General features: G+C 42.0%; 2 protein-coding genes across 7 annotated transcripts in view; both read left to right on the forward strand.

The window, feature by feature from the left end:
- Positions 1-8211, forward strand: part of ube3c (ubiquitin protein ligase E3C) — a 44695-nt gene extending 36484 nt beyond the window's left edge. For both annotated transcript variants that reach the window (XM_071329101.1, XM_071329100.1), the window contains exons 21-24: positions 366-554; positions 728-794; positions 1411-1541; positions 7018-8211. In XM_071329101.1, coding sequence (XP_071185202.1) covers positions 366-554; positions 728-794; positions 1411-1541; positions 7018-7188 — 558 coding nt within the window. In that variant the 3' untranslated portion in view covers positions 7189-8211. The remainder of the gene's footprint in view (positions 1-365; positions 555-727; positions 795-1410; positions 1542-7017) is intronic.
- Positions 8212-13600: 5389 nt separating this feature from the next.
- The window catches only part of dnajb6b (DnaJ heat shock protein family (Hsp40) member B6b), a 48904-nt gene continuing 48723 nt past the window's right edge, over positions 13601-13781 (forward strand). For 3 of the 5 annotated variants that reach the window (XM_071329102.1, XM_071329106.1, XM_071329107.1), the window contains exon 1: positions 13602-13759. The gene's annotated coding sequence lies outside the window, so the exon portion shown is untranslated. Of the gene's footprint in view, positions 13760-13781 lie in introns of all 5 variants that reach the window. The other 2 variants (XM_071329110.1, XM_071329109.1) reach the window with 1 other exon arrangement.

A 13781-nucleotide genomic window follows, 5' to 3' on the forward strand; every position in this document is an offset into this window, starting at 1 on the left:
TTCGTGTATGCTGTGTATTTTTACGAAATGTTTGATGATTAGGTATTTTACACCACTGCCCCTAGGCCCCTTGATCGGTGACTTCTCCCCTTGCTCCACTGGTACCTTCAATCACGCTCTCTGGGCCTACACACCCTAAAGAGCTTGTCTTGACGCAATAATATTACATGCTCCACTATAAAATGTATATTTTGCATGGAGTGACACTTTCCGGTGAACACATTTCTTGACTTTTTAAGTTTTGAGCATTGAGAAAGTAATACCCTAAGTAAAGTGTGAGGGTGACATATGGTGGCTCTCGCCTGGTTGCCCTCTACGTGGATATGAGATAAATGCCTGTATGTCTGACAGGGCCTTTCTTCCAGGTGGTTGAGCTGAAGCCGGGAGGGAAGGACATCCCTGTGTCCACGGCCAACAGGATAGCGTATATCCATTTAGTGGCAGATTACCGACTCAACAAACAGATCAGGCCCCACTGCCTGGCCTTCAGACAGGGCCTGGCCAACGTGGTCAACCTGGAGTGGCTGCGCATGTTTGACCAGCAGGAGATCCAGGTAACATCAAGGATATTCATTAGGTTTGCAAAATCCCGAGGATTTCTGGAAAACGTCTAATTTTGGGAAAGTTACCAGAATGTTGCAAGTCAATTCACATTACTTTTACAAACATGCACACGTAAATATACATTTAAACATTTTCTTCATCGATCTTTGCTTTCCCACTACAGGTGTTGATATCTGGAGCTCATGTACCCATTTGTCTTGACGACCTGAAAACGTTTACAAACTACTCAGGTATGATCACATTATGGATGGTTTGTACAATTTTATTTAAAGAAACAAAACTACTCAGGTAAGATCACATTATGGATGGTTTGTACAATTTTATTTAAAGAAACAAAACTACTCAGGTAAGATCACATTATGGATGGTTTGTACAATTTTATTTTAAGAAACAAGCTACTCAGGTATGATCACATTATGGATGGTTTGTATTAGTTTATTTTAAGAAACAAAACTATTTAGGCTCTGCCATAATGGTGAAAATGATATTGAAGTTATACTCATTAATACTCAGTGATAGTCAGTTTCTAGTAGTAGTGATTACTTTGACCATTTAATGTGCTGTAAAGTCAGGAGGATTTCCATAGAGCTAATTGTCAAGCTCTCTTGCCAACTTCATGGGACAGGTGGCCTAGCCACGGCATACGGTTGCGCTCTAAAGAGTAATGTGTTTGTTGAATGGGTGGTAGTCGAGATGGCATGGCTGCATCATGAGTCTTAAACAACACAAACAATGTGACAGCTACGTCTGTCAGACCAGTAGATTCACTCGGTTTACGGGTGTTTTTTTTTTTTAAGAATAAAAACCCAGGTGTGTCAGATTATCATTTATCTTTCTCTTCACCAGGTGGTTACACTGCCACTCACCCTGTCATTACCATCTTCTGGGAGGTGGTGGAAAGCTTCACCGATGAAGAGAAACGCAAGCTGCTCAAGTTTGTCACCAGTTGCTCGCGGCCTCCCCTCCTGGGCTTCAAGGTGAGGGTTGACCGAAAGTTCATTACGTCTGTTTTTTTTTGTTTTTTTTCTGCCCCTCTTTTCTACCCTCTGTCTGGTATTATAGACTGTGTTGATTGTAGCCGGAGCCATCAGGAGTTCAACCAAAGACTGTGAGAGTCCAAATTACACCCTATATTTTTGACTAAAAGTAGTGCACTATATATTATAGGTAATAGGGTGCCATTTAGGACGCAACCCAAGACTAAGTCCAGCACTAGGGAGTGTTCACTGTTGTAATGGGCATGTAATGAAAATGCCTGGCCTGATAACTCCCTCCGATGATCCTTTTCAAATTAAGCTCGGTGATAAGACTCATAATGCTCCCTAGCTCATGCTTATCTCCTATACCCGCTCACTGCGGTTCACAACCCTCCTCTGGATTATAAGTCAATTTGAGCCCTTTGCCCGACCGATTGGGCGTGAGCTCGGTTGGCAGGTATCACCCGGCGGACAAATATTGACGTTGGTGTCAGACTAAGCCGGCGGCACGGTGAACGTTTGCACTGTTGGCTCCTGTTTGACCTCGATGAGAAATGGGGAGAGACGTTAGTTTCACACACAAAATAAAGGCGTACAGTGCATTCAGAAAGTTTTCAGAACCCTTTGATTTTTTCCACATTTTGTTATGTTACAGCCTTATTCTAAAATAGATTTTTTTTTAAATGCTTCTCATCAATCTACACACAATACCCCATAATGACAAAGCAAAAACAGGTTTTTATAAATTTTTGTAAATGTATTAATATTGAAAAACATATACCTTATTTACATAAGTATACAGACCCTTTGCTATGACACTCCAAATTGAGCTCAGTTGCATCCTGTTTCCATTGATCATTCTTGAGATGTTTCTACAACTTGATTGGAGTCCACCTGTGGTAAATTCAATTGGTTGGACATGATTTGGAAAGACACACACCTGTCTATATAAGGTCAAATTAAATCAAATTGTATTGGTCACATACACGTGTTTAGCAGATGTTATTGCGGGTGTAGCTAAATGCTTGTGTTTCTAGCTCCGACAGTGCAGTAATATCTAACAAGTAATATCTAACAATTTCATAACAATACACACAAATCTAAGTAAAGGAATGGAATTAAGAATATATAAATATATGGACGAGCAATGTCAGAGCGGCATAGACTAAGATACAGTAGAATAGAATACAGTTTATACATATGAGATGAGTAATGCAAAATCTAATATGGGAGTGTTCCATTTATTAAAGTGTCCAGTGATTTCAAGTCTGTTTATAGGCAGCAGCCTCTGTGCTAGTGATGGCTATTTAACAGTCTGATGGCCTTGAGATAGAAGCTGTTTTTCAGTCTCTCGGTCCCAGCTTTGATGCACCTGTACTGACCTCGCCTTCTGGATGATAGCGGGGTGAACAGGCAGTGGCTTGGGTGGTTGATGTCCTTGATGATAATTTTGGCCTTCCAGTGACATCGGGTGCTGTAGGTGTCCTAGAGGGCATGTCAGAGCATAAACCAAGCCATGAGGTCGATGGCATTGTCCATATAGCTCCGAGGCACAGATCTGGGGAAGGGTACCAAAAACATTCTGCAACATTGAAGGTCTCCAAGAACACAGTGGCCTCCATCATTCTTAATTGGAAGAAGTTTGGAACCACCAAGACTGAGCAATCAGTGGAAAAGGGCCTTGGTCAGGGAGGTGACCAAGAACAAGATGGTCACTCTGACAGAGCTCCCGAGTTCCTCTGTGGAGATGGGAGATCCTTCCAGAAGGACAAGCATCTCTGCAGCACTCCACCAATCAGGCGTTTATGGTAGAGTGGCCAGACCGAAGCCACTCCTCAGTAAAAGGCACATGACAGCCCGCTTGGAGTTTGCCAAAAGGCACCTAAAGGACTCAGACCATGAGAAACAAGATTCTCTGGTCTGATTAAACCAATATTGAACTCTTTAGCCTGAATGCCAAGTGTCACGTCTGGAGGAAACCTGGCACCATCCTGGTGGCAGCATCATGCTGTGGGGATGTTTTTCAGCGGTAGGGAATGGGAGACTAGTCAGGATCGAGGGAGCAAAGTACAGAGAGATTCTTTATGAAAACCTGCTCCAGAGCGCTCAGGACATCAGACTGGGGCAAAGGTTCACCCTCCAACAGGACAACGACCCTAAGCACACAGCCAAGATAACACAGGAGACACTCCGGGGAAAAGTCTCCAGCCAGAGCCCGGACTTGAACCCGATCGAACATCTCTGGAGAGACCTGAAAATAGCTGTGCAGCGACGCTCCCCATCCAACCTGACAGAGCTTGAGAGGATCTGCAGAGAAGAATGGGAGAAACTCCCCAAATACAGGTTTGCCATGCTTGTAGCGTCATACCCAAGAATACTCGAGGCTGTAATCGCAGCCAAAGGTGCTTCAACAAAGTACTGAGTAAAGGGTCTGAATACTTATTTAAATGTTATATTTCTGTTTTTTATTCTTAATAAATTTGCAAAATGTTATAAAATCCTGTTTTTGCTTTGTCATTATAGGGTATTGTGGGTAAATTGAGGAGGGGAAAAAACGATTTAATCGATTTTAGAATAAGGCTGTAATGTAACAAAATGTGAATAAAGTGAAGGGGTCTGAATACTTTCCTGAGGCACTGTATGTTTTATGTTGTTAGATGTCTTTATTTGGGCAAAGGGTATAACCTCAGAAGAATATACTTGTTTTGAATCACTGCCCCCCAAAAACTAGCACCAAAACATTGCTGCAACATCATCGAAAGCTGTTTGTTTCCAAAAAGACTTCAGCCAAGAGCTGAAACTTGTGCTGAAATGGTAGAATTGCGTTTATCGGAATTACCATTGCTGTGTCATCAGCTGATGATTCCTCCAATCGAGAGCCGTTTCACTTTCCTAATGACTTGATTTAGAGAGACACTAAAACAGTTGGAAATAGAAAGGAGAAGACCGCTGCTGAAATCCATTAGGATTTTTATACGCCTTACTTAGGATTACCAGAAGCTGTAATTGTCATATGATTGGTTTTATTACTGTTTATTGCCGTCGTTAGTTAAGAATACTTAAGTGCTCCCACAGCGGGGAGAGGAGGGTACAGATGGGAACGCTCCTAAAAATCTCCCTCGGTGGCTCAGGCAGGAGGGCTGGAGAGTCCCCCCCCCCAGTTTAATGAATTTGACTTTGGGGAGTGTGTGGATGTGCTGTCTCCTCCCCAGGCCAGAGAGGGGGGGGGAATCATGGTGATTGGTGGGGCGGGGAGCGGCCCTTGACCCTAACCCTGGGCCCGTGCTAGCCCAGTCTTAATTAGCTGCCGTAAATGTCCAAGGATTCATTAGCGGAGAAATAGCTCTGTCAGGAGAAGCCATTTAAAAAAGATGATGGAGAGCCTTTTTTCCTGAATGATCGTTCCCGTAATGACACTTTCTCAATAAGCAACGATAGTTTAATACGGTAATTGTCCGAAAAATTGTGTCGTTACCGCAGAGCCCCCCAGAACCATTTAACCGTGCTCGTACAGGCGCTGAACCCCACACGCCACACTCCTAATCTTTAAATAGCAGGATGAATTAATTGCTGTAGAGCGGCAGGACGTTAGAAACAGAGAGGATGTTTCCTGTGGATTCTGATGGAAACCGTCAGTGGTTGCGCTCCAAATGGCACCCTATTCCCTATATAGTGCACTACTTTTGACCAGGGACCATAGGGAGAAACATAGGGCTCTGTTCAAAAGTAGTGCACTATATAGGGAATAACGTTCCATTTGGGACACAGACAGTGTCTTGGCCTTGGTGATGTGGGTGGAGATGAGGTGGCCTGGCCTCATCACCAGAAAGCGTCATTTGAAAAGTGCCAGATAGACAACATGAAGTGACCATTCGCTGCTCTTGCTCAGTACCCAATCCAAAAGGCTACCAGTGGGGAAGTGTCTCCTTCAAACATCGACAGCCTATTTTTAATTTATATCCACGCTGAATTAGCTAAACACTTAACGTCACGTCCTATCACATTTATTCCCTGATGTCGCTCGACATTTATGGCTTAATTAGAATTGCCCGGGATATGATGATCATCATCGGTGACATCAGATGATCCATGTCTTTCTGTCTGGTTGGGCCGGGACGATACCAGTAACGCGATACTCGTTAGTATCGTGGCAAGGAAACAAAACACGAAGCTGATTTTAACTTCTTTAGGAAAACAAAACCTGCTGGAAACAAATATTGTTACGTTGTCGTCTAGAGTCACATGTATTTATTTTCCCAAGCTATAGCAACACAATAATTTACATGCAGATTTTGGTCTGCTTCGTGGGTTCATTTTTGCCATGGACAAAATATCCCCCAAAAATATATATATCACGATGCTGGTATCGCACTGTTGGTCTTCAATTATCCTTCAATTATCCTGAACTCTGTTCAGCTTGTTGTATTTCAGTCTGTCTTTCTGTAACTGAATGATTCTGTCATTTTCTTTTGGCCCCGTACACACTTAGGTTCTACAACTAAAACAATGGTTGTAATACAACAGATATTTTTGATAACAGCAAGTCTGTCGGCATAAAAGTGTCCACAACTCCTGTGTAATTGTTTTTGTCAAGAAAAACTCTTGTTTATATAAGAAGTGTTGTGCCAAATGTGTTGTACATCAATTGGATAAATTGAATGTATAGAGAGTCTTCGTGGCACAGATAGAACAATGAGACCGTTGTTTCACTGGATGTATGAATCTAAAACATCCGGTTAGTGTAACAGTATAACTTTAGTCGGTCCCCTCGCCCCGAACCAGGCGCAAACCAGGGACCCTCTGCACACATCAACAACAGTCACCCACGAAGCATCGTTACCCATCGCCCCACAAAAGCCGAGCAGAGCAAGGGGAACCACTACTTCAAGGTCTCAAAGCGAGTGACGTAACCGATTGAAATGCTATTAGCGCGCACCACCGCTAACTAGCTAGCCATTTCACATCGGTCACATTAGCATTTCCACTCGCCACCAAAAAGGGTGATGAGAGGAAGCACAGTGGCCGGCGGTGGGAGATGGTGGAGCGAGATGGATTTTGGCCGACATTCTGCTAATTCTGTAATGGATGAAACATTTGATCTCCATACAGTTTTCTGTTCCCCAAACTAGAACCTTGTTATGAACAGCCGGTACTAAGTTTTGTAGACTTATCCCTTTGCCAAAGTTTCTAAACTGCGTGTTGTTTAGGAGTACAAGGGGGAATTGAGTTATTGCACACGCGCACTTCAAAGAGTAGGCGTTCCCTAACGGAAATGTGCAAATACATGCTAGAACACTCTAATTGAATCTCACTAGCTTGTGCTTGACTCTGCTCAACTCCTTGTTCTGCCTTCTATAATTCATTTGCTCCCATTGGAAACGATAGGCCGCGGTCTATCTTAGGTTATTCATAAAAACTTTGTCCGTTTACCCTCTGAATCTCTTGTTTGACAAGGTTCTCCCCACTGTGTTTCCAGGAGCTGTACCCAGCCTTCTGCATCCATAATGGGGGGAACGACCTGGAGCGCCTGCCCACGGCCTCCACCTGCATGAACCTGCTCAAGCTGCCCGAGTTCTGCGACCAGCACCTGATGAGGAACAAGTTGCTGTACGCCATCGAGTCCTCCGCAGGCTTCGAGCTCAGCTGAGGGGGGGATGTCTGTCTCTGATTCCCTGAAAACCACTGACTCAATGGACATGGACGGGCCAGAGAAGACTGTCTGTTGAGAGAGCGTGAAAGAAACTGAGGGGAAATATGCATTGGTATCTCTCTGACTGGGTGGAAAACAAACAGGGGTGAAAGGATTGTCACCCAAGTCGGATGAGGAAGAGGGGAACGAGGGAAGAATGGAGGGGAAGGGAAAAGCGCAGTCTTTTGTTTTAATATAACTTAAATGTGTATTAAAAATCTACAAAACGCAAAAAAGTGCAGCAACAATAGAATCTCGAGGCTGTTTTTTTTTAAGACTTTGTGCAAAAGTAAACGAACAGACGAGATCTACTGTGAGTGTGTCCAAGGCGATACGTTTGACCCTTTAAGCACAGCGCGTTGTGAAATTAGCAACAGAAATAAACATCAACAACAACAGACTGTTCACCAAAGATTGAGCCGTGCTGTGCTGTTGGAAGATGGGTAGAAGAGAGGCACAGGAAATAAGAGGACAGAGGTGGGAGATGGGGTGACATACAGGACTGCAACACTCCTAACACCCCTGTGTCAAGGGTTTTAAGAGGGTCTAATCGTGCCTGTTCCAAATGGTGCCCTATTCCCTATATCGTTCACTACTTTTGACCTGATCCCTATGGGCCCTGGTCAAAAGTAGTGCACTATTAAGGGAATAGGGTGCCATTAGGGACATTTTCAACTATAGGTCATTATTACTGTAATGGTTATTATGGTTTTCAGAACATAAAAATGCTAATGGTTTGGGCAGGCTACTGAGTTGGTTTTTCAAGGCAAAGACTAGTATTGTTGATAAGAGATTGGGCTATACTATTGATTATGATGATCATGGAATATTTGTTAATATGTATATGTGTTTACACCACTCTTGTACAATTCCTTCACTCATTATTTGTACAGGTTGCTTTTCTCTGTGTCTTTTTCCTCTTGTGTTTCGAATGAAGGCCTGGTGTTCTCACACACAGATTAAAGTGAACAATCTATTCTACAGTACTTGCCCTGGCTGTAATGGGTATCCACCAGAGCATGTGAGCAGAGTTGAGCGGTTGGAAAATCCCGCACACCGTTCCAGCACTCCATGTCCTTTCCTGCAGTTCCGCTCAGACCTATCCGTGCTCACAGGGGAAAAAACTGCCACTCCAAATTGACTCCATTCATATAAATGACAATTTAACCAGCACCCATCTATTTTTGTGACTACCTGGACCTACCGTTTTGTTTTAAGTTTTTAAACCAAGCCATATGGATTTGAATGAAAAGTATTTGAATGAACATGAAAAGGTGAATGTAAGAAGCGAACATCATTTCAAATAGACTACATGTCATATTAAACAGCATATAAACACTCTAAATAGGTCAGGAGCCAAACCTAAGAAGGAACGAAAATGAATTATTTAGGTTGTATTATTTCAAGGCTATAGCCTACAAAGAAATACATTGTGAAGCATTTGCGAGTGAGACACAATAGGCTGGTATGGACATTAAGCGCTTAAAGCATTTAAACAACATATCGTTATATGAAATCATTATAGTCTATAAATTGTGCATTTAGGCTGTGACTTAGAATTAAATACAAATTAAATGAAAAAAATACTTATTAGTGCCTTTGAATTCCTTTTTAGAAACACGATTTTGGCCAGTCTGTGGCTTCAGGCTCATGCGATGGTGAGCAGGTCAGCAGCGGAGAATATCCTCTCCACACTTGCAGAGCCACTGGGGATGTTAAACACCCTTTTGGAAACTCTTCCAGGCTGGGCAGAGATGCAGAGTTGTTTTTTCTTTCTTTCTATAAATAGGCCTAAATGTTTTTAGGTAAAATAACCCAATCGTAACGGAAAGCTCATTGAACGTGGGAATATGCCAGGGCTGTTGGGCCAAAATCAATTATGGCCTATTGTGTAGATAATAGAAAGAAAATGAACTAAACGTTTAAGAGATCGGATGTTTAGTTTATAAATACTTTGCTACAGTCTACCCACCTCTTTCCTTTTTGGGGGGGGCATTTTTGGGATACGGGCATTTTTGGGATACGTGTCTTTTCAGATTCCACAATGATTCACCTCACTACCTCTCTTGCTCTTGGTCCTTATCTTTGCAAGTCACCTCGATTTAGCACCTGTGTGTTTTATCAATTTCTTTATGAAAATATTTAGCGAACTCCATGACAGTAGCTAAAGCAAGGGGCTATAGCAGCACACAAGTAGATTACAAATGCATGCTGGGGCGGGCATGCCCTGAGCTCGTGAAGTGAGCGCCACTGGAGCAAAATTGGAGCGGATGATGAGCCCTAGGCTCCATCCAGCCTTTGGGAATCTTGCTCCACGCTCACGCTCCAGTCAAATTGGGTACGTTCCGCTCACACACTCTGCTGTCCACCTTATGGAGCAACAACTGTGATTTGGTCTGAAATGGCACCCTATTCCATATATAGAGCCCTATGGGTCCTGGTTGAAAGTTGTGCACTACCTAGGGAATAGGGTGCCATTTACGACTGATGTTGTCAAGTTGATAAGGCTAGTGAAACCTGGCTATCCATGTATCAAAATAGTGGAGAAAAGTGTCTGAATATAATCATATTCAGACACTTTTACGTTTTTTCTTTTTATTGAAGTGTATTTTTTGTTGCCGGGTAATTTAGAGTAAAGGACCCGGGCATAAAAAAAGGTGCTTTGTGGGATATCTCCTCTGGAGTTTTATTGCCCTCTGACATATAATGAAAGAAACATCCAGTTAAGAAACACGGAGCAGAAACTATTCTGGCCTTGAGATGCATTATCGTCCCGAGCACAAATTAAGATTGTGGGGCTTTGTCATAAATCTACCCGAGCCCTATGCAGTTGGGCTGAGGGGATTTTTGTATCCCTCTTTGGACCGTTTCCATCCATCCCTCCTCTCCTGGTGCTGTATCCTAAATGGCACCCTATTCCCCATATAGTGCTCTACTTTTGACCCATAGAGCTCTGATAGTAGTGCCATTTGGGACGTAGTCATGGAATAGCCAAGCAGTCTCCCCTGCTCCCGAACAGAAATCCCATGCATCCTACAGGCCAGGGGGGAACTCAAAGCGGTAATTGGGTCTTAAAAAGCTGACTTGTCGAGCTGAAATGAGGAATTCATCTCAATTACGTTGAGATTTATTTAGGCCTATTACCTTGTGATGGATTATAACTGACAAACTTAATGCTAGTGGCCATGAATCATTTCATATTGCAAGATATACTTAAGATTACTGAAACCCCTTTAAAAGGGTAATTTAAGTTTTTGAAGTAGTTCATTTTATACCAAAATCATTCATTTAGAAGGGATGTTATTCACCAAAAGGTCTTAATTAGATAATTTAGCCTTAATTTAGCCAAATGTCTGAACATGATTGTTAGGTTGAAGGTTCACAGAATTAAAAAATAACAACGTAATGTGTATCTCTATGATCAGGTTACTCCATAATTGAAATCTATAATGAACAAAAATGTAAATGCAACATGCAACAATTTCAAAGATTTTTCTGAGTTAGTTCATATAAGGCAATCAGTAAATTGAAATAAATTAATGTGTGGTTCCCACGATGAAGCATGGAGGAGGTGTGATGGTGTGTTTGTGCTTTGCTGGTGACAGAATTCAAGGCACACTTAACCAGCATGGCTACCACAGCATTCTGCAGCGATACGTCATCCCATCTGGTTTGTGCTTAATGGGACTATCATTTGTTTTTCAACAAGACAATGATCCAACACACCTCCAGGGTGTGTAAGGGCTATTTGACCAAGAAGGAGAGTGATGGAGTGCTGCATTAGATGACCTGGCCTCCACAATCACCCAACCTCAACCCAATTGAGATGGTTTGGGATGAGTTGGACCACAGAGTGAAGGAAAAACAGCCAACAAGTTCTCAGCATATGTGGGAACTCCTTCAAGACTGTTGGAAAAGCATTCCTCATGAAGCTGATTGAGAGAAAGCCAAGCTGATTGAGAGAAAGCCAAGAGTGTGCAAAGCTGTCATCAAGGCAAAAGGTGGCTACTTTGAAGAATATAAAATATAAAATGCATATTGATTTGTTTAACACTTTTTTGTTTACTACATGATTCCATATGTGTTATTTCATAGTTTTGATGTCTTCACTATTATTCTACAATGTAGAAAATAGTTTTAAAAAAAAAGAAAAAAAAAGAAAAGTTGAATGAGTAGATGTGTCTAAACTTTTGACTGGTACTGTAGCTGGATCTACACAACCACGACACGTGGGACCTGGTTTCATTTTGACATTATACTACTTTTGTGGTCTGAAAACATCGGAAAAACTTTCATTTATGAGTGACATGTCCCTTTGAGCTCAGATCTCTCTCAGGCCCATATTTTTCTCCTCAGCAAAAAAATGCACATATAAAAACTGGAGCCTCTGGAGGCTTTGTGGTTTCTTGAACACGAGCGCCATCGTGTGGCTAATTTATGCACCTGACGGGAAAGAGATGAGCACACTGATTGATAGGTAGGCCTAGTTTACACTGAATTTGACACTGAAAAGAAAAATGCTTAAAAGTAACTGCAATACAATTCACTATTTCCCTCTATTTATAAATAAATAGTGATGTTTGATCAAATTATAGTAATATCTTATCAATGACAGAGTCACCATATTTGCATAAAAGTTCACCATAATGCTCTGTTTCCGACGTGATGCTGCGTCATGGTTAAGCTAGCCCAGGCACGACTGGGGGAGTGTCACATACCTTGGCTTTGATTTGTGTACATTTCCATTGAACCCACACAAGTTCTTGAGTCACTTCCACGTTTTTACTGTCAGTGGTTTTAAGCAGTTATGATTATCAGGCCTATATGGTTATTGATTTGTTTAGGCAAATTGTTCCAGGTTTTGATGCTCTATTGTCTATTTAAGCAATTATACGATCAATATACCACGGCTAAGGGCTGTTCTTATGCAAGACGCAAAGCGGAGTGCCTGGATTCAACCCATATACCACAAACCCCCGCGGTGTCTTATTGCTATTATAACTGGTTACCAATTTAATAAGAACAGCAAAATAAATCGTTGCGTCTTGCATAAGAACAGCCCTTGGCCATGGTATATTGGCCATATACCACACCCCCTGGGGCCTTATTGCTTAAATAGACAATTGAGCATCAAAACCTAGAACAATTTGCCTAAACAAATGAATAACCATATAGGCCTGATAATCATAACTGCTTAAAACCACTGACAGTATAAACGTGGAAGTGACTCAAGAACTTGTATGGGTTAAATGTAAATGTACAGCCCTTGGCAATGGTATATTGGCCATATACCACACCCCCTCGGGCCTTATTGCTTAAGAATAACATTATTAGACATAATAGGGCGTTTTCTTACACATATGAATATTAGTCCTATAAAAAGCCATTTCAATGGAGACTCCATTGAGCATGCTTTTTTTCAGCCAAGACTTAAGCTGTGTCCGGGAAACCGGCCCATAGAGATGCACTAAAGTGAAATTATCTCCCTCTCATGAGAAAATATAATATTGTGCCATAAACGTCCACTTCATATCTATTGCGCTCCATATTCTGATCCTATTTTCCTTATAGGCCCTGTTCACGAAGCTAATTAGATATTGACCGCCACAATGTCCGTAATTAATAGACTATCTATCACTTTCATTGAGACTGCGTCCCTGGCACCTGCAGACGGCCTTGACCGCTTCAATGTCATTGTGGGTAATCGTCATCTCGAGCTGGTATAATTACAGTTGAACAGTCGGTGAAATCCAAGCAGGTTTGGCTGCTCCGTTTCGGGGTCAATTTCATAAAGATTCAGGAATAGACTAAATAGGCTAATTGAATAATTTTAGATTTACTATTAGGGTTATTGTAATTTCAATTGGGTTATTTGCCTATTCACTGGATCAAAATAAGGTTTAGGCTACGCATTACCTTTAGATCTATCCAAATAGCCAGGAAATTTTCAATTCTTGCCCATGTAGTTTAGAAAATTCCATTACTTATTCAATGCCATTGAATGAGATTATAATAACACCATTTGCAGACTACATCAGGCTACGTTTGCTCAGCAGATGGCGTGAACTTGCGTGATAGAATTTAACCTTTCCAATACTTTCGCATTCCTTCATACACTTCTAGCATTGAAACGCAAAACGGTGTTGAGTAATGTCAATGACCCTTCGAGCAAATTGGCCATTTCCAGAACATTAACAAATTTCCGCGTCATCATTCACAACTGTTCCCAACCCCTCTCTCTCTAATGCAGGAAGTGACAGTTGTTCACATGTGCGCAGAGCGCATCATTTGCACAGCCCCTATTGGCATACGGGTGTTTTACAGTCACGAGACTATCCATGTATATATGACATCTGAGAAAGCGTTGCTCAGTTCAAACACTGATGAGGTACCACAAGCACGAGCAGAATATCCGGAGACGCACAGTTTCCAACCATAGACGGATCGCTAAAAACAAAACCTAGTTAATTGGAATTCACATAGGTCAGTAAACGAAGGCACGGGGACATTTCTTCAGCTGGGGTGGAAGGTGAGCGCATTTTTTCCCATTT

This window comes from Salvelinus alpinus, chromosome 10 (assembly GCF_045679555.1).
Source record: "Salvelinus alpinus chromosome 10, SLU_Salpinus.1, whole genome shotgun sequence".
Taxonomy (NCBI): Eukaryota; Metazoa; Chordata; class Actinopteri; order Salmoniformes; family Salmonidae; genus Salvelinus; species Salvelinus alpinus.